General features: G+C 55.5%; 1 protein-coding gene and 1 long non-coding RNA gene across 3 annotated transcripts; one reads left to right on the top strand and one right to left on the bottom strand.

Moving 5' to 3' along the window:
* Nucleotides 1-2: 2 nt before the first annotated feature.
* On the bottom strand, nucleotides 3-19673 carry SELENOO (selenoprotein O). Its single transcript, XM_060025854.1, has 9 exons — nucleotides 19092-19673; nucleotides 7936-8139; nucleotides 6783-6963; nucleotides 5828-5958; nucleotides 5151-5431; nucleotides 1822-1972; nucleotides 836-1021; nucleotides 584-740; nucleotides 3-490 (listed from the first exon to the last, which is right to left on the bottom strand). Exons 1-9 carry the CDS (start codon nucleotides 19643-19645, stop codon nucleotides 305-307), a joined length of 2031 nt encoding a protein of 676 aa, XP_059881837.1. The 5' UTR covers nucleotides 19646-19673; the 3' UTR covers nucleotides 3-304.
* Nucleotides 19081-24972, top strand: LOC132434169 (uncharacterized). 2 transcript variants are annotated; one of them, XR_009521273.2, is made up of 5 exons: nucleotides 19081-19168; nucleotides 19804-20053; nucleotides 20692-23968; nucleotides 24189-24766; nucleotides 24870-24972. It is a non-coding gene; the product is annotated as an uncharacterized lncRNA (long non-coding RNA). The 2 variants fall into 2 exon arrangements; XR_011246664.1 differs by lacking the exons at nucleotides 19081-19168; nucleotides 19804-20053 and having other exon boundaries at nucleotides 20331-23968.
* Nucleotides 24973-24974: the final 2 nt, after the last annotated feature.

Genomic DNA, 24974 nt, shown 5'->3' with positions numbered 1-24974 from the left:
CGACCGAGGGAGCTGCCAGTTTATTTAGGGGCTGCGTCCCCCGCCAGGCTGGCGAGGTGGGTGGGGGCTGTGCGTCCGCCGGTCCCCTCTGCTGAGCTGAGCAGTCCTGGCGCAAAGCAGCCTGTCGCCGGGAGCAGAGCTTGGGGGCTGGGCGGTGCTGCCGAGTCGGCATCGGACAGAGACGGGTCAGGTCCTGACTGGGCATCTCTGCCGTCATGGAGAGACGGGTGGGGCGGGCGCCGCCTCGCCTCGTGGACTCGAGGGCTCGGGCCTCGGGGCTCCTGTGTGGAGGCCTCCAAGGCGGTTACGACGATCACGTCACACACAGCTCCGCGGCCCAGAGCGGGGGCTTGCAGCTGTACGAGCGCCGCCGGCTGGCCGCCCCGCCGGCCTCCCCACTGGCCTCCTCGGGCTCAGCGGCCTCGCAGGCCTCGGCGGCCTCCCCCTCCCCACGGTAAGGGGTCTCCAGCAGCTTCAGCACCCGCCGCACCTGGAGGAGAGCAGGGGGTGCAGTGTTTGTTGGGGCCCCGCCTCCCCGGCACCGGGAGGGGACCAGGAGGGGAGGGCCGGGCGGGCCGCTTGCCTCTGAGAAGTCTCCGCTCTCGGCGGCCTGGATGGCGCCCTGTGCGATGTAGTTCCTCAGGACGTACTTGGGGTTGTTGGCGTGCATGACGCGCACGCGCTCGGCCTGCCAGGCCGCGGTGTCGCCGGCGGCCTCCTGATCCTTCTCCAGCCGGGCTCTGGAGTCACACCCGAGCCGAGCGTCAGCAGAGCAGCCCCGCCCCGCGGCCCTGGGGTCCCCACTGGGGGCGGGGTGTGGGGGGCGGGGGCCCACCTGTACTCCAGGAGCCACTCGGCCCAGTGGCTCCTGTTCTTGCTGTGCAGCTCGGCCGGGCTCAGCTGCTCCAGCCGCGACTGCCGCTCCACGCGCTCCAGCTCCCGCGCCAGGCTCGCCCGCGTGCCGATGAGCGCCAGAAGCTGCGGGTTCGACTGCGCCAGCATGAGCATCATGGACAGCTGCCTGCGTGGAGCGGGCGCGTGAGGGGCCCCAGGCCACGTCGTCCCCGCCGCTGCCCTGGCCCCAGCCCCACCAGGGGTGAGCCTGGGTCCGACGGATGCAGCAGACGTGGGACCGCTACCAGCCGTCCACCCTTGTTCTACCGCAGCCCCCGCATGTGACAGGGCACACGGACGCCGCAGGCTGACCCGGGCCGGCCCCGGCTCCCTGCCGGCAGCCACCCACCCACTGACATCCAACCCAGGACCCAGTCCCTCTGGGAGAGGTTCACTGCTGCCAGCTCCTCCCACGGTGATCACAGGGCTGGACGCTTCTCCACCTCTGGGGGCAGGGCAGCCCCTGACACCCCCTTCCCCAGTTCCCCTGGCTCCATGCTCAGCAGGTCCTGCCAGCTTCAGCCCCTCCCCGCACTGCTGCACTAGATGCCTGTTTGCCATGGGACGGGACACGTTGGTGATGGGTTTTGAGCTGCACCCTCAGGACGTGACACGATGGCGCAGAAAGCCTGGTCTGGCTGGAGTCTGCAGGCCCACACCCAGGCTCTTCCTGGGGAGCCTCCCCAGAGCAGAGACCACCGTGCCCCAGCCTGTGCTGCCTGGCCTCCCCATTCCTGTGTCAGCATCTCCATCCTTTCCTCTGACCAGAGGGCCTCAGTGCCACGAAGCCAGGGTCTGACCATCCCACTCCTGGGAGTGGAGCGGCCGCCTGGGCACTCCGTCTCCAGCGTCCTCCCAAAGGCTTCGTTCTAAATGTTCCTCCCTTTCCAGAAACAAATGCTAGGGAAGCAAGACCCCAGTACCCACCGGGGATCCATCTGGGGTCGGAAAGCGAGCCTCAGCTCCTCCAGAGAGGCACACTGTGCAGTCAGCGCGGCCAGGAACTCGTCCAGGTCCGGAGACTCCGGCCCGGCTGGGAAGGAGCTCAGCAGGTAGAAGGAGTTTGTGAAGTCAGCACCTGGAACACGCAGCTGCTCAGGGCACCGTCCCATCACCAGAGGACCGCACGTGTTCATCCAACACGTGTGTGGTGCCCGGCTCAGCGTCAGGCTGGGGACTCCTGAGCCCTCCCCTCAGTCCTCCCAGCTCAGCCCCCACTCTGAACCTGACGAGTCACTCAGTCTCTCAAGGCCTCCAAGCCTGGTTTCTTCATCTGTAAGATGGGTAAATACAGTGAAGGCACCGAGGCCGGGCCTTGGCCCTCGTCACTGTCGCGGCAGTTAGCACCGCCTGCTTCAGGAGCTGCAGGGTCGAGACGGCACAGGACGTGACACAGACAGACGCTGTGAGGGCCTCAGCAACTTGCTAAAACACTGTCACCAAAACCCCCAAGGAAACATCCAAAAAACAGACAGACACAAGGGAAAATGAGAAGGAAACCAGAACGGTATACTGCAAAAGATCACCTAAGCACGAGAGCAGTAACAGAGAAAATGAAGGACAAAAATGGTGTAAGACAGAAAACAAAGAGCGAAACAGCGTAAGTCCTCCCTTATCAGTAATTACTTTAAAAGTAAATGAATTAGGGAATTCCCTGATCCAGCGGTTAGGACTCTGTGCCTTCACTGCTGAGGGCACGGGTGCAATCCCTGGTTGGGGAACAAAGATGCTGCAAACCAAAAAAAAAAAAAAAGTAAATGGATTAAAGTCTCCATTCAAAGAGCAGAGACTGGCAGAATGGATTAAAAAAAAAAACAAAACCATGATCCAACAACAGTAAGATAACTCGCTGTAGACTCATAAGTCAAAAGCAAAAGGATGGAAAAAATATCCCATGATTTGCATACTGATAGTAACCTAAAGAGAGCTGGGGTGGCTACGCTGACATCAGAAAAATAGACTTTATGTAAGAACTTGACGAAGAGGAGCATTATGTATTGATGAGTCAGTTCAGCAAGAAGATGTAACAATTACAAACATGCACCAAACGAGCCCCCAATACACAAAGCAAAGACTCGCAAAACTGAAGGGGAACAAAACGTTTCAAATCAACTACACTCCAATTTAAAAACAAACAAACAAACCTGAAGGGTGGACTCGAGCAGTTCTGTAAGAGTTGGGACGTCACCACCCAACACGTGGACAGAAGGTCAACGAGGAAACAACGTGAACAACAGACACGACACTCCACCCAAGCTCTCAGATGCACGTTCTCCACAGCAGACCACGTGTTGGGCCATAAAACCAGTCTTAATACACTGAAAAGACCCGTGTCTTCTGCAGCCACGATGGCATGAAGTCACAAATGGAAGGACGACTGGAAAATTCACAAGTAATGTGAAAATGAATCAACTACTGGGTCTACAAAGAAATCACGAGGGAAATTAGAAAATACTCAGAGGTATGAACCAAAAGCAGCAGTGCTCAGAGGGAGGTTTATGGCTGTAAATGCGCTGAAAGAGCAGCTTCTCTCTCATCACCAGAAAAAAATAAACTTGTAACTGTGTGGTGATCATTTCACGTTATACACATACAGCAAATCATGTAGCACAACTGAGACTTATATAATGCCCTACGCCAGTTACTTCTCAGTAAAAAGATTTCAAATCAATAATCTAATCTTACATCTAAAGAAGTAGAAAAAGAACTAAATAAGACCAAAGTTAGTAGCATAAAGGAAGGAAATGAGATTAGAACAGAGATAAATGAAATAGAGAAAAACAAGAGAAAATCACTGAAACCAAAGTTGGTTCTTTGAAAAGATCAGTAAAACTGACAAAGTTTTAGCTACGCTAAGAAAGAAAAAAAGACACAGGTAATAAAGGAAATAAAAGTGGGGACATCACTGCAGACTGTACAGAAATAAAAGACTAAGAAAACACTATAATAATTTAGATAACATAGATGACACAAACTCCCAGAAACACATAAATTACCAAACCTGACTCAAGAAGAAACAGAAAATCTAAATAGTCCCATAGCAAGTAAGGAGACTGGAAACTTCCTAACACAGGGAATGTTAGGACCAGACAGCTTCACTGGTGAATTCTACCAAACATTTAAAGAAGAATTAACACCAGTCCTTCTCAGATTCTTCTGACAAATAGGAGGGAACGCTTCCTAACTCATTCATGAGGTCAGCACTGCCTCGATACCAAAGCCAAACAAAGACAGCACAAGAAAAGAAAACCACAGACCAGTATCCCTTGTAAATACAGATGTAAAAGAAACCTCAGCAGAACACCAGAAGGAGCAAGCAGGGCTTATCCCCAGACGCAAGGCGTGTGTGTGTCCCCTGCCCGATTCATATATGGAAACCCAGCTCTGCAGGGTGATGGTGTTTGGAGCGGGGGCCTCTGGGAGGTAGGTCACGAGGGTCATGCCCCTGCTCCCTACCCTGCCGTGTGAGGACAGCCAGAAGGCGGCACCCTGATCCTCGACCCCCAGCTTCCAGACCGTGAGAGGCAGTTTGAACTAAGACAGGACGTGAATGAGGAAGTAAAACCTGGTGATCACCTCAACTGAGGCCCAGTGTGGAAACACCCAGTGAGGGGCAGAAGGAAACATCCTCTACTTGAGAAAAGCCACGTGTACACAGGCCAACGGCTCGCATCACACTCGTGTGCGACAGAGCTTTTTCCCCCAAGAGCAGGAACGGTAAGTGACGCTGGCTCGGCCACTTCTGCCGCGCAGAACCAGGCGTCCTAGCCGGAGCGGCACCCTGGACAGGATGGGAAACAGGAACGCAAAGACACGGCACGTCTGTGTTCACAGCAGCGGTATTATGCATGGCGGCCACAGGGTGGAACAGCCCAAGTGTCCCACAGACCAGGGACGAGCAAAAGGCAGGCCACCCGCACAGACTGTCTGTACAGCAGGGATGACCACCATGGAGCACGTCGTGCTGCGTGGGGTGAGCTGGACACACGGGGAGAAGAGCCTCATGATCCCCTTGCCTGAGGTCCCTGGAGGAGGCGAGTTCTTAGAAAGCAGGCGTGAGGTTACCAGGGGTGGGGGGAGGGGCCGGGGAGCTGGCGCTTCACAGGTGCAGATGTCCGTCTGGGAAGACGAGAAAGTTCTGTGGACGCAGTGACGGTTGCAAGACAAGGTGAATGTGCTTAAAGCCACCGAGACGTTAAAGGTCGGTTTCATGTTGTTTCACCACAACGTGGTGCACGCGCCCTACCCACACTCACCCGTCAGGTGCATGGTCTCCAGGAGCCTGGCCACCAGGGCGCTGTCCTCCTCCCGCTCAGCCCGCACAAGGCCCAGCTTCCAGCGCATTTTCTGCAAGTAGTGCCTGTGGAACTCGGCATCGAACTCCTCTGCCAGGATGGCCTCGGCCAGCTCGAGGGGCAGCGCGGGGTCCAGGGCCTCCGCCAGCTTCTGCAGGTTCCACTTGCACACCTCGGGCTGCCTGCTGTACGAGTAGCGCCCGGCGGTGTCGGAGGCGTTGCACACGTGGTCGGGGTCATACCTGCCACGTGGGGAGAGCCGGGAGCTGCCTGAGAGGACCTGCCGAGGACAGTGCAGGCCCTGGGTGGCTGCCGCTCCACTGCCTGCCCCACGGGGCCCCGCAGCCTCTAGAGCAGGGGAGCCGCGCTCCAGCGCGGCCCCCGCGGCCGCCCCTTCAGCCCACGCTCCACCCGGGAGCTGAGAGGGTGCTGTTTAAAGTGCTCCTGTGCTCAGAACCCTCCAGGGACTCCTGCTCTGGGGACGGCTGGCTGACCAGGCCTTGCTGAGAATTAAACACCGAACAAAACACTAACAAGAGCAGCCACACAGCCCTGCAGGTCCTTCCCGTCGCCTTGAGATGCCCGCGCTGTCACGTGCCTCCCCGCCAGGGCCCCCTGGCAGGCGGCGGGATGCCCACCTGTCCAGGAAGCCGAAGGGCCCATAGTCGATGGTGAGCCCCACGATACTCATGTTGTCCGTGTTGAGCACGCCGTGGCAGAAGCCCACACACTGCCACTCAGCCACCAGCTGGGCCGTGCGCCGCGTCACCTGCAACAGTGGCACAGGACAGCCGCTGGGTGCTCCCCTCTGCCCCCCGCGCCAGCGACCGTGTCCTGTCCTGTGAGCTGACGCTCAGCTGTGGGCAGAACAACCAAGGACGGTTAAGAAGGGAGAAGTATTTTGGATGAGTTGACATCAGTGGCTCTGTTCCTCACATACACCCTCTCTCTCTCTTATGTACTCACTGTTTTTTGGCTTTAATCCAAACCAGAAAAGTCAGGGAACCTGGACATTCCCATGACCCAGGCCCCGTAGGATGACCACGTGGAAACAAGGGAGGAAGTTACACATTCTCAGGCGAGAACTGCCCAGGTCCAGATGCTGTGCCCAGGGCCCCGCCTCGCCCTGGGCTGCAGGGAGAGGGGCTCAAACAGCCCCGCTGCCGCCCCCTATCACCCACGTGACAGACGAGAGGCAACAGTGCGGCTGCAGTGGGGTCCGAGGAGTGACAGGTGCAGGACAGTGGCCTCCGGCCCTCAGGCCGACCCCTTGCCCTGCGGCCTGTTTCACTGGCTGAGGCTGCGCCACCTCCCACAACTGTGTCTGTCGTGTGAGGCGACGCCTACGAGTTCTGGGGGAAATGGAGAGGCCAAGGGTGTGTGTCTGGGGCCACCGTGAACACAGGCCCCACGCGGGAGGCCCAGCACCCACCAGCCCTGACTCCCTCCCAAGCTCCCCACGTGGCCCCTCGATGCTGCTCCAACAGTGACCTGGGGTCTGTCCCAGGACCCCGACCCTCAGCCGTATCTGAGAAGTTGCCCCTGGGGCCGGGCACCCAGCGTCTGCCCCCGGGGGGGGCAGCTCCCACCGACCTCCCGGAAGAAGGCGGCGTGTCTCTCCACGCTGTCGCTGGCGTGGGTGGCCTGGATCTCGGGGTAGAAAGTGCTGATGACATAGTCAAGCATCTGCACTCGGATGTCGTTCCTCCCCACGCTGGGGCCTGCGCGCCCCGTGTGCTCGTCCGAGGACTTGAAGATCTCAAAGGATCCGAACCTGGAGGGAAGACCCGCGTTGACAACAGGTTAAATGTGATGCCTCCCCCTCACGAGTAAGGAAGGAGGGAGGGTGCTGCTAGCCCTCGTGGCGGGGCCGGGGGGACAAACCACCAAATGCAGCTGGCCGTTCAGTGACTCAGGCAGACACAGGGCACTTCCCGGGGTGCATGGGGCCGGGAATGCCACGGCCGCCCTGCAGGGACGAGAGGGGTTCTGTGTCCGGCCTCCCACACCGAGGGATGCGCCCGTCACCGGCGTCCTGTAGTGGGGTGACCCGCAGGCTCAGCGGTGGGGCAGCTATAGCCCCCAGGGGGCGGGCTAACGTCCGGAGGCATTTTTGGGTGTCACGATGGGGGTTACTACCAGCAGCTCGTGGGTGGAAGCCAGGAACGCTGCCTGAACACCCTACGGGACACAGATCAGCTCACAGCAAAGACGACCTGGTCCAAAGGCCACTAGTGCAGCTGTGCCCGGAGGCCCCGGGTCTCCCAGGACGAGGCCAACGCCTGCCCCGACACCTCCACCCCCGGAGGACAAACGGAAAGCTGGTGACAGCTGACGCACAGGGTCGGCCTGGGTCACCTGACCCCGCCAGACGGCCACAGCCACCTCCTGGCGACTCTGGGTTCAGGTGGTCAGTACTGAGCACCCGACGCCAGACAGCGTGGTGACGTCGAGGACTGACAGGCCCCGCTGGAGACAGCAGCCAGGAGGCCTCCAGTCAGTGAAAGGGGCCAGAGGAAGCGGGCACGCCAGGCGTCACGGCCGCTCATCCAGCAGCACAGCGAGGCCGTTTTCTGGGTGCATCTTATGTAGCTCCTGGTCATAAACTCCAGGTCCACAGCTCTGGACACACCGCCCCAGAGCCTGCACTGGGCGATCTCCTCTGGTCGCCCCAGGCCCTGCACCCTGGCCGGGCAGGTGCACTCCGGCCACCGGGGCGACACAGGAGCACGAGGACGGGCGTTACCTGAGGAACGTGGGGGCCACGCGCAGCACGACCGCGCACTGCTCGGGCCTGGGGTTGCCGTCGTAGAACACGTCCCGCTCGACGGTGGACTGAGACGTGACGCAGGCGCCGGCCCGCGTGGTGGGGATGCCCAGGTGGAACATGGCCTCGCTGCACAGGAACTCGCGGATGCTCGAGCGCAGCACCTTGCGACCGTCGGCCTGTCTGAGGTCAAGCACAGAGGTCACTGCTGGGCTCCACTCAACACCAAGACATGGTCACAGAGGGAAGGGGCTGGAAGAACGCCTCCTAATGGCTTCTTAAAAACAACCCATGGGCTTCCCTGGTGGCGCAGTGGTTGAGAGTCCGCCTGCCGATGCAGGGGACACGGGCTCGTGCCCCGGTCCGGGAAGATCCCACGTGCAGAGCAGCTGGGCCCGGGAGCCATGGCCGCTGAGCCTGCGCGTCCAGAGCCTGTGCTCCGCAGCAGGAGAGGCCACAACAGTGAGAGGCCTGCGTACCGCAAAAAAAAAAAATAAAGTAAAATAAAAACAACCCACGAGCAGCTCTGACATCACTGTAAAGAGTCTGCTTTGGACGATCCCAGGAGCTAAGCCCCTAACCTCCTCCAGGCCTGGAACCGCAGCACAGGGTGCCTGGCCCGCAGCAGGAGGCCAAGTCCACACAGAAGTCAGGGAAGGCTACTCCCAGGGTCACACACACGCTCGCAAATCCACAATTCTGTGTTTATGAATTTACGTTGTGGACATCCTTTTACAACAGCGCAGACACAGAGCATCATCTGCAGTGGCGGGGAGGACCCCAGTCTCCCTCAGGCAGCTCTGAATCACGTGGGTGTTTTCTTATGCTAAACCTTCATTATTACTGTTATTTTAAATAGACTTTCTTTTCCTAGGCAGTTTTAGGTTCACAGCAAAACTGGTCAGAAGCCAAAGAGACTTCTCATATACCCCGCCACCACACACACAGCCTCCCCCAGTATCAACATCCCCACCAAGGGGAGACATCTGTCACACCTGATGAAGCTATGCCGACACATCATCGTCACCCAGCGTCCACTGCTTACACCAGGGTTCACTTGCAGTGTCGTCCACTCTGTGGGTCTGACAGAGATCCACCATTACAGTGTCTACAGAACACTTTCACGGCCCGAAAAACCCTCTGTGCTCTACCTGGTCATCTCTCCCCTCCCAACCCCTGGTCTTCTATTGTCTCCATAGTTTTGCCGTTTCCAGAATGTCACAGAGTTGGAATCCCTGTGTGACCTTTCAGATTCACTTCCTATGTGCATCTAAGTTTCTTCCACGTCTCTTCATGGCTTGATGCCTCATTTCTTTTCTTTTTTTTTTTCTTTCTATTCTTTTGCTGACTAATATCCCATTGTCTGGATGGGCCACGGTTTGTTTATTCACCTTGAAGGACATCTTGGCAGCTTCCAAGTTTTGGCGATTAGGAATAAAGTTGCTGTGAACATCCGTATACAGGATTTTCGTGTGGACGTGTCTTCAGCTGCTTTGGGTAAACGCTGAGGAGCGTGATCCTTGGATCATGTGGTGAGCGTGTATTTAGTTTGGTAAGAAACCGCCACACCGTCTGCCCAAGCGGCTGCGCCGTCCTGCAGGCCCAGCAGCCGTGAACGGGAGCTCCTGTCGCTCTACATGCTCGCCAGCATGTTGTGTTGTCCATGCTCGGGAATCTGGCCATCCTCCTAGCTGTGTGATGGCGTCTCCTTGTTAATTTGCATTTTCCTGATGACACATGATGTGAAACATCTTTTAAAGTGCTTATATGTCATCTCTGTATCTTCTTTGGGAAGGTGTCTAGCAAGGTCTTTGCTCCATTTTAAAATCAGTTTGTTTTCTTATTGTTGAGTTTTAAGAGTTCTTTGTATATTTTGGATAACAGTCCTTTATCAGATGTGTCTTTTGCAGAGATTTCCCCCCAGTCTGTGGCTTGTCTTCTCATTTCTCCTGACATTGTCCCTCACCGAAGTTTTAACTTTAATAAAGTCCAGCCTATCAATTATTTCTTCATGGATCCTGTCTTTGGTATGGTACCTAAAAAGTCATTTCTATACCCAAGGTCATCCAGATTTTCTATTTTATCTTCTAGGAGTTTTACATTTTGTTTAGGTCTGTGATCCATTTTGAGTTAATTTTCATGAAGGGTGTCAGGTCTATGTCTAGATTTTTTTTTTTTTTGTATGTTGATATCCAGTTGTTCCGGTACAATCTGCTGAAAATACTATCATTGCTCCATTGGATTGCCTTTGCTCCTTTGTCAAAGATCCACATCTATGTAGGTCTATTTCTGGGCTCTCTGTTCTGTCCCATTGACCTATCTATGCTTTGGCCAAAACCACTCTCTTTTTAAAAAAAAATTATTTATTTTATTTATTTATTTTTGGCTGCATTGGGTCTTCGTTGTTTCGCGTGGGCTTTCTCTCTAGTTGTGGCGAGCGGGGGCTGCTCTTGGGTGTCGTGCGCGGGCTTCTCATCGTGGTGGCTTCTCGTTGCAGAGCACGGGCTCTAGGTGCGCGGGCTTCTCATCGTGGTGGCTTCTCGTTGCAGAGCACGGGCTCTAGGTGCGCGGGCTTCTCATTGTGGTGGCTTCTCGTTGCAGAGCATGGGCTCTAGGTGTGCGGGCTTCGGTAGTTGCAAAACCACACTCTCTTGATTGCCGAAGCTTTATGGTAAGTCTTGAAGTGTGGTAGTGTCAGTCCTCTGACTTTGTTCTTCTCCCCCAGTATTCTGAGGGCTATGTTGGGTCTTTTGCCTCTCGATATAAATTTTAGAATCAGTTTGTCAACATCTACAAAATAACTTGCCGCGACTTTGATTGGGATTGCGTTGAATCTATAGATTGAGTTGGGAAGAACCAATATCTTGACAATACTGAGTCTTCCTATCCATGAACGTGGAATATCTTTACATTGATTTAGTTCTTCTTTGAGATCTTTTATCAGTTTTGTAGTTTTCCTAGTAGACGTCTTATATTTTGTTAGATTCACACCTAAGTGGGAACTCACACTTAGGTGTGAATCTAATTTTTAGGGTTGCTAATGTAAACAGTATTGTTTTTAATTTCAAATTCCACTTGTTCACTGCTGGGATATACTAAAGTGATTGACCTATGTAGTAACTGTATCCTGCAACCTTGCTGTAACTGCTTATGAGCTCATTTTTTGGTCAGTTCTTTGAGATTTTCTACATAGATGTTCAGCTGCAAACAAAAACAATTTTTATTTCTTCCACCTCAATCTGTATGCCTTTGCTTTTCTTGTCTTGTTACATTAGCTATAGGACCTCCAGGGATGTTGAAAAGCAATGGAAAGAGGGAACATCTTTGTCTTGTTTCTAATCTTAGTGGGAAAGCTTTGAGGTTCTCATGATTAAGTAGATTTAGCTATAGGTTTTCTGTAGATCCTCTGTCAAGTTGAGGAAGTTCCTCTCTGTTGCTAATTTACTGAGTTTTTACCATGAATAGGTCTTGGGTTTTGTCAAATGCCTTTTCTGCTTCAACTGATGTGATGATGCGAGTCTTCTTTAGCCTGTTGATCTGATGGACCACATTAATTAATTTTTGAATACTGAACCAGACTTGCATACCTGGAATAAATCCCATTTGGTGGTGATGTATAATTCTTTTTAAACATTGTTGGATTTGATTTGCTAATATTTTGTTGAAGATTTCTTTATCTACGTTCATGAGGGGTTTTGGTGTGTAGTTTTCTTGTATTGTCTTTGTCTGGATCTGGTATTAGGGTAATGCTGGCCTCATAGAATGAGTTAGGAAGTATTTCCTCTGCTTCCATTCTGCGAAAAAGAGTGGAATAATTTCATCCTTAAATGTTTGGTAGAATTCACTGGTGAGTCCATCTGGGCCTGGTGCTTTCTGTTTTGGAAGATTATTAATTGTTGACTCAATTTCTTTAATATATATAGGCCTATTCAGATTGCCTTATTTTTTTCTTGTGAGTTTTGGCAAATTGTGTCTTTCAAGGAATTGGTCCATTTCACCTAGGTTATCAAATTTGTGAGCACAGTTGTTCAGAGTAATTTTATTAGCCTTTTAATGTCCCTATGATCTGCATGATGTCCCCTCTTTAGTTTCTGGTATTAGTACTTGTGTCCTCACTGTCTTTCTTAGTTAGCCTGGCTAGAGGTTTACTGATTTTATTGATCTTTTCAAAGAACAAGCTTTTGGTTTCACTGATTTCCTATTTCACTTTCACTGACTCCTGCTCTAATTCTTATTATTTCTTTTCTTTTGCTTACTCTGGATTTGATTTGCTCTTCTTTCTGTAGTTCCCTAATGTGGAAGCTTAAATGATTGGTTTTAGATCTCTCTTCTTTGCTAACATATGCACTCACTGCTATAAACTTCCCTCAAAGCACTGCTTTCACCGTACCCCATACATTTGGTGTTTTCATTTTCATTTAGTTCAAAATACTTAAAAATTTCTCGAGATTTTGTCTTTGACCATGTGTTATTTAGAAGTATGTTGCATAATCTCCAAGTATTTTGGGATTTTCAGTTATGTTATTGATTTCTAGTTTGATTCCATTGTGGCCTGAGAACAGACGCTGTATGATTTTTATTCTAAAAAATTTGTTAAGGTGTGTTTTATGGCCTAGAATGTGGACTCTCTGGATAAATGTTCCATGTGGGCCTGAGAAGAATATGTATCCCATTGTTGTTAGATGAAATAGGCTATAGATGTTCTTTATATCCAGTTGATTGATGGTGTTAACTGAGTTCAAAGATGGCCTTACCAATTTTCTGCCTGCTGGCTCTGTCCATTTCTTTTTTTTTTTTTTTTTTTTGCGGTAGGCGGGCCTCTCACTGTTGTGGCCCCTCCCACCGCGGAGCACAGGCTCCGGACGCGCAGGCTCAGTGGCCATGGCTCACGGGCCCAGCCGCTCCGCGGCATGTGGGATCTTCCCGGACCGGGGCACGAGCCCGTGTCCCCTGCATCGGCAGGCGGACTCTCAACCACTGCGCCACCAGGGAAGGCCCTGCTCTGTCCATTTCTGATAGCGGGGTGTTGAGTCTCCAACAATGACAGTGGATTCATCTGTGCCCCTTTGCAGTTCTGTCAGTTTCTGCCTCATGGTGCTCTGGCACATATACAAGTAAGGACTGTTCTGCCTCCCGGACCCCTTCATCAGTTTGTCACACGCCTCTTTATCCCTAATGACTTTCCTTACTCTGAAGTCCACTCTTTCTGAATTAACATGGCTACTCCTGCTAACTAGTGTTAGCATGGTGTGCTTTCCTCCATCCATTTCCTTTTTTTTTTTTTTTTGTATTTTGGCAGCACGCGGGATGGTTCCCCAACCAGGGACTGAACCTGGGCCTCCACAGTGAAAGCGCCGAATCCTAACCACTAGGCCACCAGGGAACTCCCCCATCCACTTACTTTTAATCTACATGTGTCTTCATATTTAAAGTGGATTTCTTATGGACAATATAGAGTTTGGTCTTGTTTTTTAATTTATTGGCCTTGCTCTTTGTTTTCTCTTTCACTCTTTTTCTGCCTTTTGTGGTTTTAACTGAGCATTTTGTGATTCCACTTTTTCTTTTTTCATCAGTTCTCGCCTAGCGTATCAGTTATACTTTTTTGTTTTGTTTTACTCTTTAAAAAATGGTTGCCCTAGGACTTCCCTGGTGGCACAGTGGTAAAGAATCCACCTGCCAATGCAGGGGACATGGGTTTGAGCCCTGGTCTGGGAAGATCCCACATGCTGCAGAGGAACTAAGTCCGTGCACCACAACTACTGAGCCTGTGCTCTAGAGCCTGCGAGCCACAACTGTTGAGCCTGTGAGCCACATCTACTGAAGCCCGCGCGCCTAGAGCCCATGCTCCGCAACAAGAGAAACCACTGCAATGAGAAGCCCGTGCACCACAACGAAGAGTAGACCCTGCTCGCCACAACTAGAGAAAGCCCGCACGCAGCAACGAGGACCCAATGCATCCAAAAATCAAATAATTAAATAATAATAATTTTTTAAAAAGCTTGCCCTAGAGTTTGTAATATACCATTTACAACTAATCCAAGTCTACTTTCAGGTAACGCCATCCTGCTCCATGGGTAGTATGAGTGCCTTATAATAACAAAATAATCCTAATCCCTCCCTCCCATCCCTTATTTGACTGGTGTCATTAATCTCCTTTATACATAAATGCATCGTTACTATTATTTTAAACAAGCTATTACCTGTTATATCAATTAAGATGAGAAAAAGTAAAGGTTTTTATTGTACTTTCACTTCTTTCTCTTATGCTCTTTGTTTATGAGGATTCAGGCTTCTGACCTACATCATTTTCATTCCCTATAAAGAACATCCTTTAACATTTCTGGCAAGACAGCTCAGCTGGCTAACAATTCCCCTCAATTTCTGTTTGTCTGAGGAAGTCTTTATTTCTCCTTCACTTTTGAAGGATAATCTCACAGGGTACGGGATTCCAGGTGGGTGTTTTCTTTTCCTCATCACTGTAGATACTTCAGTCCACTTTCCTCTTGCTTCCCTGGCTTCTGAGAAGTCAGATGTAATTCTTATCTTTGCTCCTCTGTAGGTGAAGTGTTTCCTTCCTCTAGCTTCTTTCACTTTTTTTCTTTATTTCTGCCTCTCTGTAGTTTGAAAATTATGAGCCTAGGTATAGTTTTTTTGTTTTTGTCTTTTGGTGGGGGTGGGGGAGGCATTCATCCCGCTCCGTGTGCTCTGAGCTTCTTGGATCTGTTTGGGGTCTAACATTAATTTGGGGAAATTCTCAGTCATTTCTTCAAATATTTCTTCTGTTTCCTTCTCTCTTTCTCTCCTGGTATTCCTATTACACATGTGTTACTTCTTTTGCATTTGTCCGACAATTCTTGGTGAGTGTTTGGATTTTTTCAGTCTTTATTTTTTTTAACTTTTTTTGCTTTTTATCTTTGGAGGTTTCTCATGAGATATCTTCAAGCTCAGAGATTCTTTCCTCATCTGTGTCCAGTCTAGCAACATGTCCATCAGAGGCATTCTTCATTTTGGTTACAGTGTTTTTGCTAGAAATCTCTAGCATTTCCTTTTCATCTTTTTCAGAATTTCCATCTCTCTGTTTACACTGCCCATCTATTCTTTTTCTGTTTTCATTTATTTATTTATTTAATTTTTCGCTCTGTTGGGTCTTCGCTGCTTTGCGTGGGCTTTGTTGAGGCGCCTGGGCTTCTCATTGCAGTGGCTTCTCTTGTTGTTGAGCACGGGCTCTAGGCGTGAGGGCTTCATTAGTTGCAGCACGTGGGCTCAGTAGTTGTGGCTTGTGGGCTCTAGAGCATGGGCTCAGTAGCTGTGGTGCATGGGCTTAGTTGCTCTGCCTGCCCATCTATTCTTTTTTTTTTTAAAGGTTTTATTTATTTATTTTTGGCCATGCTGAGCGGCTTGAGGGACCTTAGTACCCCGACCAGGGACCAAATCCAGACCCTTGTCAGTGAAGGCCTGAGCCTTAACCAGTGGACCACCAGGGAATTCCTCTAGTCTCATTTTATTTATTTTTATTTTTAAAATAAATAAATTTATTTATTTTTGGCTGCATTGGGTCTTCGTTGCTGTGTGCGGGCTTCTCATTGCAGTGGCTTCTCTTGTTGCAGAGCACGGGCTTTAGGCGCATGGGCTCAGTAGTTCTGGCGTGCAGGCTCAGTAGTTGTGGCTCGTGGGCTCTAGAGCACAGGTTCAGTAGTTGTGGCGCACTGGCTTAGATGCTCTGCGGCGTGTGGGATCTTCCCCGACCAGGGCATGAACCCGTGTCCCCTGCATCGGCAGGCAGATTCTTAACCACTGCACCACCAGGGAAGCCCCCTGCCCATCTATTCTTGAATGCTGCCTGCTTTATCCATTAGAGCCCTGAGTATATTAGTCATAATTGTGTTAAATTCCAACACAATTGGAATTGTGTTGGTCTGATAATTCCAACATCTCTGCCATGTCTGAGGCTAGTTCTGATGCTGGCCTTGTCTCTTCCAGCTGTGCTTTCTGCCTTTTAGTATGTTTTGTAATTTTTTCTTGATAGCCAGGCATGATGTATGGGGTAAAAGGAACTACTGTAAGCAGGCCTTCAGTGATGTAGAGGTGGGTTACAGGTGTCAGGTGGAGGCCTCAGACTCTCAGGGACCCTGTGCCTCTGGACTGAGAGCTTCCATATGTGCTTTTCAGTCTCCTCTCCGCCAGAGGGCGCTGGAGCTGGGCATTTCCCTTCCCCAGGTCCGAGGGGCTCTGATAACACCCCAGCAGGTCAGGCTCTGGTTAATTAGCTTCCCCCAAGGGCAGCCTTGTTCAGAACAGAGTGCTCTGGTGTACCCCACAGACCTCCTTCTCCCCACTCCTGCCAGAAGCACAAAGGGATTTTCCACCAATATTCACTGTGAGAAGACAGGAGAGCTCCAGGAGGTGAAACTCACCAGAGTGTGGGGCTCGCTTATGACTGGGCCCCGGAATTTTCAACTGACTGGTACACACTGAGCCTCCAGCAATTCACCAATTACAGGGCAAGGATCTGTGCAGACTTCCGCTCTGGTAACTCGTAATTCTTTGCATTTGCCCGTCAGTCTCTCCAATTTGGGGGGTGGGGCAGCAATTTGCCCTCTGACCTCACTTTTCTTGCAGATCTAAGAAGACTTGTTGATTTTTCAGTTTGTTCAGCTTTTTACTTGTTAGAGTGGAGTGATGATTTCCAAAGTTTCTTACATGCTGGACTGGAAACTCTTATTACTCTTTAAAATTAAAGAAGGAAAGTGGTAGCAGCACACGAGAACAGCTGGCCTGCATGAGCCGCGTCCTCGGCCCCTCCTTGTAAGATGAAGGGCGCTGGACACTTCGACCTCCAAGAGCCTCCACCCAGCAAACAGACACAACAACAAAGTGAGCTTGGATCTCTGCTCTTCAGGGTCGGGCCTGGCTTCCTGGCCTGGCCCAGGGCATGGCAGTGTGCCAGCACTCTCCCAGGCAGGAAGGCACCTGAAACAGTTTGGAAAATTCTCTAGGAAAGAACAAAAACTGGTGGGAAGACACTGGGCTCACTTCCGTCTCACCTGCAGAAGGACACTGAGGCTGAGTGAAGGTGCCCAGGGTGCACGCCTGCCCACGTCCTCTGCCGGGAAGAGGCCAGAGCCGGGCCCAGCGTGAGTCTGGGGTGCTGCGGCCTAGGCCGGGGGTCAGTGGAGATCTCTGCAGGCCTCCTGCCTTGCCCTCACCTGGGAGCCTGGGTGTGAGTGACACCTCTAGAAACCCGGCCTGACAGTCACCCCGGGGCTGTCTGCAGGGTGACTGTGCCTGCCCGTGGCTGACGAGACCCTCGGTCCACAGCTGCACTCCACTCACCCCCTTCTAGTCTGTAATCCGTCCTCAAATGTCACTCCACACCCGCCCCCAGCCTGTTTAGCAGGAAGCCAGTACAGTCCAAGCTAATTGTGGATCTGATAAAAATGATCCAGAAAACAAGCTGCCTATCTCCTTGCCTGGGGCAAAGTGCCCAGAGCAGAAAGCAGAACTGAATAATGATTACACAGCAAGGGTGCAGGGCCTCAGGGTGGCCCTGCCCCCAGAGAGCCGCATGGACACGTGACAATGGTCCCTTCTCCTGGGCGCCTACGTCTGGTCCCAAAGTGCTGGGGTGGACCCAGCTGAGGGCAAGCTCTTCTGCACCTGGCAGGAGAGGCCGTCCTGAAATCCCAACTCCCATGGGAGGCAGAAGCCACCTGCGCACCCCCCAAAACCCACGCCGGGGGGACTCGAGCAGCTGCTGGCCTCAAGCCACTCACACCACTTCAGATGTTAGCCTCAAGCCTTGTTGAGGCTGGGGACCCCAGGAAATGCTGGGGGTGGTGGGTGGGTGCACATCTGGTAAGGGTCAAACAGCCTCTTTCTTTTAAAGGACCTCAGGTCTGGAAACACTGACTTACAGCTGAAGTCTTCAAATATTAAAAGCAACTTGCAACAGCAGATTATACTCTCACAAAAATGTTTTTTATAAATGGCAAAAACAAATGATTAAAATGAACACATAAAGCTGAAAGATGCTCGTACAGTGTGAAGGCCCCAGGGCGATAAACATTTACCGTGACCCCGAGGAGCAGAAATGCTTCTGCCGGCCACGAGTGCAGACAGCTCTGAGCAGGCTGTTCCAGGAGGGTGGGGTGGGTGCCAGGCTTCACTCAGGACACTTCAGAGACACCAAGGTTTGAAGACTGGGGGATGTGGAAGCACCAGCTATCCTGAGGATCTGAGGTGGCGCTGCTAGAGGTGGGGGCCCGGTTCGGTCTCTGAAGGGAGGGGAGGGGAGAGCTCATGGGAGGGGCCAGACCAGAGACACACCCTCGGGATTTCTTGGAACATAAAACGCCAAGTTAGGTGTGATTCTTTCAGCCATTCAATAAGCATTTAACAAATATGGGCTAAATATATGACCTTTTTTAGTGAAAAGGAGCAGAGACTATCAACACTGTGTGTACAGGAGAGGCATGACAGCTGCGGGAAGGGTGCCCTGCTGGCTCAGGCTGTGGGCATCTGGACCCCGGCCCTGGCCCATGAGCCCCTGGATGGGCATCTGACACTGCCCACCTCACTGCGGGGTCAGAACATGGCTGGTCCCCAAGTGCTTGGAAGCCCGGGCCTGGGAGAAGGTCCACTGGGCCGAGGATCTGTCCCGGTCCAGGGCACCGGCTGCACAGTAGGCATCTGCAGTGCTAAAGGGTGTGGGAGCGAAGCTGACTGCCCGCTCAGCATTCAGAGGAAGCCGGAAGCCGAGTGCGCCGAGCAAGCAGCAGGGCTGGGCACGCGGTAAACATGAACGTGCTGCACGTAGAACTGACTCCGAACTCTCTGGATAGTTTATGAGAACAGAGCATGGGCAGCTGCCAGCGCTGTGTGATCAGACGCTCAGCCTGACCTGAGGGGCGGCAGGACCCTCCCCTCCCCCCCTCTTCCAGGCAGACGGGCGCTCCGAGGCGGCCACGAGCCACAGAACCTGCTCCCTCGCCTCCTGTCCTGGCCTCGGGGACTGTGACTCGGGCTCTGCTACCCACCATGTTCTACGTCCCCACGTCACACTTTTCCGTAGTTAATCTCCCCCCCCAACCGCCCCACCGGGGAGGACAGCTCCGCGGGTACGGGCGCAAACACACCTGGAGAAGGGCGTGGGGCCGGCGCCCTTGAGCTGCAGCTCCCAGCGCTCGCCGGCCGCCGTGCACACCTCGCCCAGGTACATGGCGGCGCCGTCGCCCAGCTGCCCGGCGAACTGACCGAACTGGTGGCCGCAATAGCAGTGCGCGGCGGGCTCGGCGCCCGGCAGCAGCGCGTTGCCGCTGAAAAAGAGCGCGGCCTCGGCCTCACGAGCCTCGCGGGCGGCGGCGTCGGCGGGCGGCGCGCCCAGGCCCAGCAGCGCCAGCGCGGGCTCCGACAGCGCCACGACGCGCGGCTGCCGCAGGGGCGCGGGCCGCACGCGGCTGAAGCAGGCGCCGGGCACGGGCCGCGGCGCGGACGGGGCGCCCTCGGGGCCAGACGGCGGCGTCTCCACCGGCAGCGCGCGCAGGGCGCGGTTGTCGAAGCGCAGCCCCGCCAGCCAGCGGGGCTCAGGCTCCATGGCGCCGGCCGACGCGGAGCAGGGCGCTGGCGGCGGGCGGCGGGCGAGGGGCAGCCGGGCGCGGGCGGCCGCGAGCGTTAGCCGGAGCGCGGCCATCCGAGGCGCCGCGGCGGCGGAAGCCCCTGTGCCCCGACCGGAAGCCCCTGTGCCCCGACCGGAAGCCCCGCCCCGCGCCCCACCGCCCAATTGCCGGGGGCGGCGCCCGCGAAAGCCTGGCTCTGATTGGTCACGCCATCTATCTGCTTCTGCTCCAGGTCTCGCCTCGGGGACTGCGAGGTCCCGGCCTGTCGGGGTCCCGGTCCGCGGGGCTGCGGCTGATGGCTGGAGCGCGCGGCGGAGACTGGGCCGTCCGGAATGACTGCCCTGCGCCACAACGGCAGGTCCCTGGCGGTCCGTCCCGGAGGCACCGGCCAGTCCGGGCTGAGCGCTCCGGGCCGGTGGCCGTGACGAGTGACGTCCCCATGGGACCTCCGGGGTGCCTCCCAACTCCGCGGTGAAGCCAAGGTCAGACCCGGCCCCACGCTTTGCTGAGGTTTGGCCCTGGATTGTCCTTTGCCCACTGCGCACAGGGAAGGAGGGAAAGAGGACCTTTGTCCAGATCTGTCCGAAAGTTGGGGGACATTTTTGGGCCAGGAAGAGCCCCAGGGCGACGCCAAAGCTGAGAGCCTGCCAGCCTTGGGCCAGGCGACTCCCTCGTGCAGGGCCTTTGCTCCTGCTCTTTCCCTGCTCCAAGCAGGGTTCCTCACACGCGGGCTGGATCCCAGGCCCACCTCTCCTGCCTGCCTCCTTGCACTTCTGTGTTTTTCCTTGCACTTCTCTCTGAAATTAGCTCATTCCCTTATTTTCCTGTTTCCTGTGTGTCTTTCTTCTCACCCACGCTCTGGAAGGGTGGGAGCCTTGGTGATCTGGGCACCAGTTCCCCCAGAACAGAGCCTGGCCCAGAGAAACCCCCCATAGATGCCCAGGAGGCCTAGGGTGGGCGCAGGGTGGGGAGGGCAAGCCTGGCCTTGAAGGGCCCGACCCCAGGTGAGGAGCTGGGGTCAGTGTTGCAGAATGACTCAGGGGTTCTGTTCAGAAGAGCCTTGTGGAGGGCCCCCCAGGGGACCCCGCTGATGCCTGCGTGGCACGGGTGGTCCTTGCAGGGGTTCCCAAGCCCCTGCCCACCTGGACCCAGAGTCACACCCGAGACCGCGGACAGACTCGTGAGCTCACCTGTGGCTGGGGCTGTTCTGTTCCCGCTGCCCCGATTCCACACCAACTTCAGGGAGACGCCTCGGAACCTCCCCCTGGGGCCCCAGCATGGCGCCCCAGACCTCGTATGAACCAGCTCCGCCCCTGCCGGCTCTGTGACCTCGGCGAAGCCCTCACCCACCTCCAGCTCGGGGTCCTCTTCCCTGACGTGAGCAATGACACTGCCTTCTGTGTGGGGTGCGGGGGTCCCACGGACAACGGGGACAACGTGGTAGGTGCTTGGCACCCTGGAGCCCCCTCCTGCAGCCTCCTTGGCACCCTGGAGCCCCCTCCTGCAGCTTCCCTTCCACCTGGACCCACCTGGGGTCTTCACCACGTGGTCTGCTGGCAGAGTCCCCTGTTCCCAGCCTCCTTCCTAGCTACCTGGGAGACCTGACCTGAGACTCCCCTCTTCCCCAGGCCCAGGCCCTCCTGCCCCATCTCCTGGCCGCCTCACCCCACTGTCCTACCCCTACTCTGGAATCTGGAGGGACTGGGTGTTTGAGGGCCTGTGAGTGCCGGGCTCTGTGCCCTACTGCCTGCCCTGCCTGAGCTCACAGCAGAGGGAACATCTGGTGGGTTCCAGTGGTTCTGCAGGTCAGTGTGGGAGGGTCAGTGGCCCTCCCAGCCCTGGCAACCTTGCCTCTGCCTCACTCTTGGGCTGCATGGCCTCGTGGACCTCCCTAGGCCCATCCGGTACCTGCAGGTGCCGCTGGAGCGCAGGGTCCACGTGGCCCTGATGCGTGGGAGCTGAGCTTGGCCCCTTCCTGGCCCTCCCTGCAAAGAAGACTCAGCCGACAGCCAGGCTGCGCCATCCTTGCAGGGCAGGCCTAGGCCCTGGGGGTGGCAGTGCGAGTGCGCAGCCCGCTAGAGCGCAGGGCCGGTCCACAGGCGTCCGGCGCATGCCTGAGTTGGCCCCGGTGCGCTCCGGCCTCGGTGTGTTGAGGTTGGCCTGGTCGCCATCGCTGTGCCACCAGCTGGCGCGTGAGGGCTCGCGGCTGCAGCTGGCAGAGCTGTGGGCCTTCGGCGCAGGGCGTTCAGCCATGGGGCGTGTGGTGCAGCCACAGCCCTCCTGGTTGCGGACACGGCCGGAGCCCTGGAACGTGTACCCTGTACGGTGTGGGCCGTGGCACTGCAGCCCTTCAGCTGCACCCCCGTCCTGGATCCTGGCCATCTGGGCCCCCCGGCAGGTGGTCTGGGAGGAACATCCTTTCCCGGAGAGCTGAGGCTGGCAGAAGTAGGCTGGGAAGTTGGGGACTCTGGGGTCCCAACCTTCTCCCCAGCCCCTAGCCCGGGAAGCATGTCAGCACACCACGATGCTTGTGGGCAGGGGGGCGGTACGAAAGCCCCCAGCCCTCCCAGGCGCTCACCTGCGGCCCTGAGTACAGGCCGAGAGGTAGAGCCAATAAAACCGGTCTTCCTGGTCCACGCGGAAGCTGTCGTAGCGGGCCCGCAGCGAGTGATTGCCCATGTCCCGCAGATCCACCGTCAGCTCGCTGTGCAGGCCGGGCTGGGAGGTCAGGCCCAAGATGTGTTCCAGCCCCGGCCAGTGGTCACCCAGGCTCAGGCCTGCCCTGTGTTCTCAACAAGGCCCCGGGGCCCTGGCTGCACGGCCTTCCTACCTCCCCAGTCTCCAAAGCCCTCTTTGTACTCCTGCCGGCACCTCTCAAATTCCAGCAGCCTCTCCCCGCCCGTCTCACCTCTGAATCACCGTCCAACCACTGTCTGCACGCTTGTCACAGAACCTGGGGTGGGGCGAGGACGTCAGCGCCTCCCGTGCTGGCTGGGCCTGGGTGGGTCGGAGGGGCCTGCCCCTCCACGGTCCAGGCGGGAGGGATGTCGCTCTCCCCTAAGCACTCTTCATATGTTTGAGAAATGAAACCTTGTTGTTTTTCTGCTTGTCAGTGTAATACAAACTTGCATTGGAATACACTAACATTCTCAGAAATAGGGTGAAGACTCACAGTAACTCCCCAGGCCTCAGGCTGACGGCTTCAATTTAATGGATGTTATTTTATACTTAACTTGTATCCTGGCCATCTTTGTTCCCTTGGAAGTAGACTTCTCTTCTCCTTTCCTGACTGTAGCCAGCGCCCAGAGAGCATCTCTGTTCCAGGTGCAGGTGTCTGAGGATGGCCTCTGGCCTGGCCCGGCCCTTCCCTCCCAACAGCCCACGGTAACATCTGTTTTTGCCAAAGTGATACACGAACTGCAGGCTGCTCTCCTGGACGGGGCACTGGCTCCTCTGGCTGGCTGGCGTACACACCTCTGGGGCCCTCTGGTTCTCCACCCAGATCTGAGAGCAGCCTCTCCCTGGGGAAGACTTGGGCCAGGAGGGGTCGGAGTTCTCCGGGTGACCAGACCCAGAGCCCGAGAAGGGCCCGTGGACAGTCCAGCAGGTGACTTACAACCTTGGTCCTGGCAGACGTGCAGCCACTGTCCTCTCGCCTTGGGCCACACCTGCCTCAGGCCTCTTCCCTTCTGGAAGCCGCTGGCCTTCAGGCTCCTAGCACTTGCCGGCCCCCAGCCCTCCGTCAGACCCTCGATTCCTCCCGCCGCCCCTGGACCCACCTCTCCCTGTGGGTCCAACATGGCCTTCACCTGCTGCCCTAGGAGGGTCTGCCTTGGCTTCCCCGCCTCCCTCGCTCGGCCCAGCTGGCCCCCCCTAACACCAGCCTGGAGGGGGCCTGGTCCTTGCCTGCCCCTCCCCCAGGCTGTTTAGGGCAGGCACCCAGGTGGGTCCTCAAGGGGAGTGAGAAGCCTGCAGGGTGCAGACCTGTGGGTGACAGCTCCGAGGCCACCCAGCCATTACGCACTGGGCCCCTTCCACTCCCCCACACCCGGCCAGACCCTGGGGTCCCAGCAGGACCGCCTGGACCTGTGGAGGGAAGACCCCGGGCAGAGGGAAGCTCAGTAGCCCCTGGAGCCCCTGGTCCACCATGGGCCCACCACCCACTCCTACCAGCCTTTGACAGTGTGCCTCAGAGCTGGACCAGGGCAGAGAGGCACAGAAGAGCCCCGAGACCCAGCGCAGGGCAGGCGGCCACGCTTCCTGGGGGGCAAACACGTGGAGAAGCGCCACCCCGCCGCCTCCTGCCGCGCCCCCGGGGCGGCCCACACGCGTCTCCATGCCCACTGTCGCCTTTCTGGGCGATGTGAGCCGCCGGTCCCCACTGAGTTTTGTTCAAGGTGCTGGGCTCGCTCCCACCTCCTCCCCTCCGGCATGCCAGGGTGTGGGGCTGGGCAGGGAGGGGAGCCCCAGGGTGCGGACTAGAAGGGAGGGCAGGGGTCCACGAGGGATGGGTGGGTACCACCAACATCCTGATGCCCTTCCCCACCCTCCCTGTCACTTGAGTCCCATTCCCGCACATTTCACAAAGCAGGCTTCCAAAATTAGATTTTATTTCAGTCTCTAAGGGACGTGTACACGAGCGTGTGAATGACAAGGACATGGCCCAGCCCAAGGCTCCTCGGGCCAGATTGTGGCCATGGCTTTCACCTGATTTAGACACTGAGTCAACACAGACACAACCAAACGTGGCCCTGGGCCCCTGACGGGATGCACAGATGCTATGTCGAAAACAGGTGACCAGGACACGACGCAAACAGGTAGTGACCGGGGTCAAGTGCTGTATGGGGCCAGCTCGACCTTGGGCCCAGCTGCACCCAATGCGGTTCCTGTGCAAACTGGCGGGCCTGGTGGATCGCTGCCAGCCATCCACTGAGGGTCGGGGTGACCCCCAGGTCCCACCACTAGCTGCACAGGAAGCAGGTTCAACTGCCTGCGGGCCAGGCAGGCTCCACCCCGAGAGGGCGGCGGCCCTGCAGCCCCCACGGCTGGAGGTAGACCACGGGGGCAGCTGGACGGGCAGCGGTTGGAGGCCAGCCTGGCTGCCCATGGCCGAAACTGACCCTTGCCACACCCCTGTCTTCCTGGGACCAAGACTCCAAGAGAAAGATGTTCTCTTGGTCCCAACCAGATTTAAGGCTAGTATTTCCTGACATTTGCTTCGGTTTGTTTTAAGTTAAAAATACCTGAGTAGAAAAGTTTCAGACACTTTTAAAAGCCAGAAACGCACAACCTCTGTAGGCACAGCCGTTGCTGGCGCTCACCCGGGGCCGCCAAGGAGCCACGCGAAGGGCTGCACGGGCCAAGCTGCCCTTCCCCGCGTGCTGGCCCGGCACCCCCGCGAAG

Source organism: Delphinus delphis, chromosome 11 (assembly GCF_949987515.2).
Source record: "Delphinus delphis chromosome 11, mDelDel1.2, whole genome shotgun sequence".
Lineage (NCBI taxonomy): Eukaryota > Metazoa > Chordata > Mammalia > Artiodactyla > Delphinidae > Delphinus > Delphinus delphis.
The sequence above is the reverse complement of the archived record's forward strand: the minus strand, read 5'-3'. Positions and strand labels throughout refer to the sequence as shown.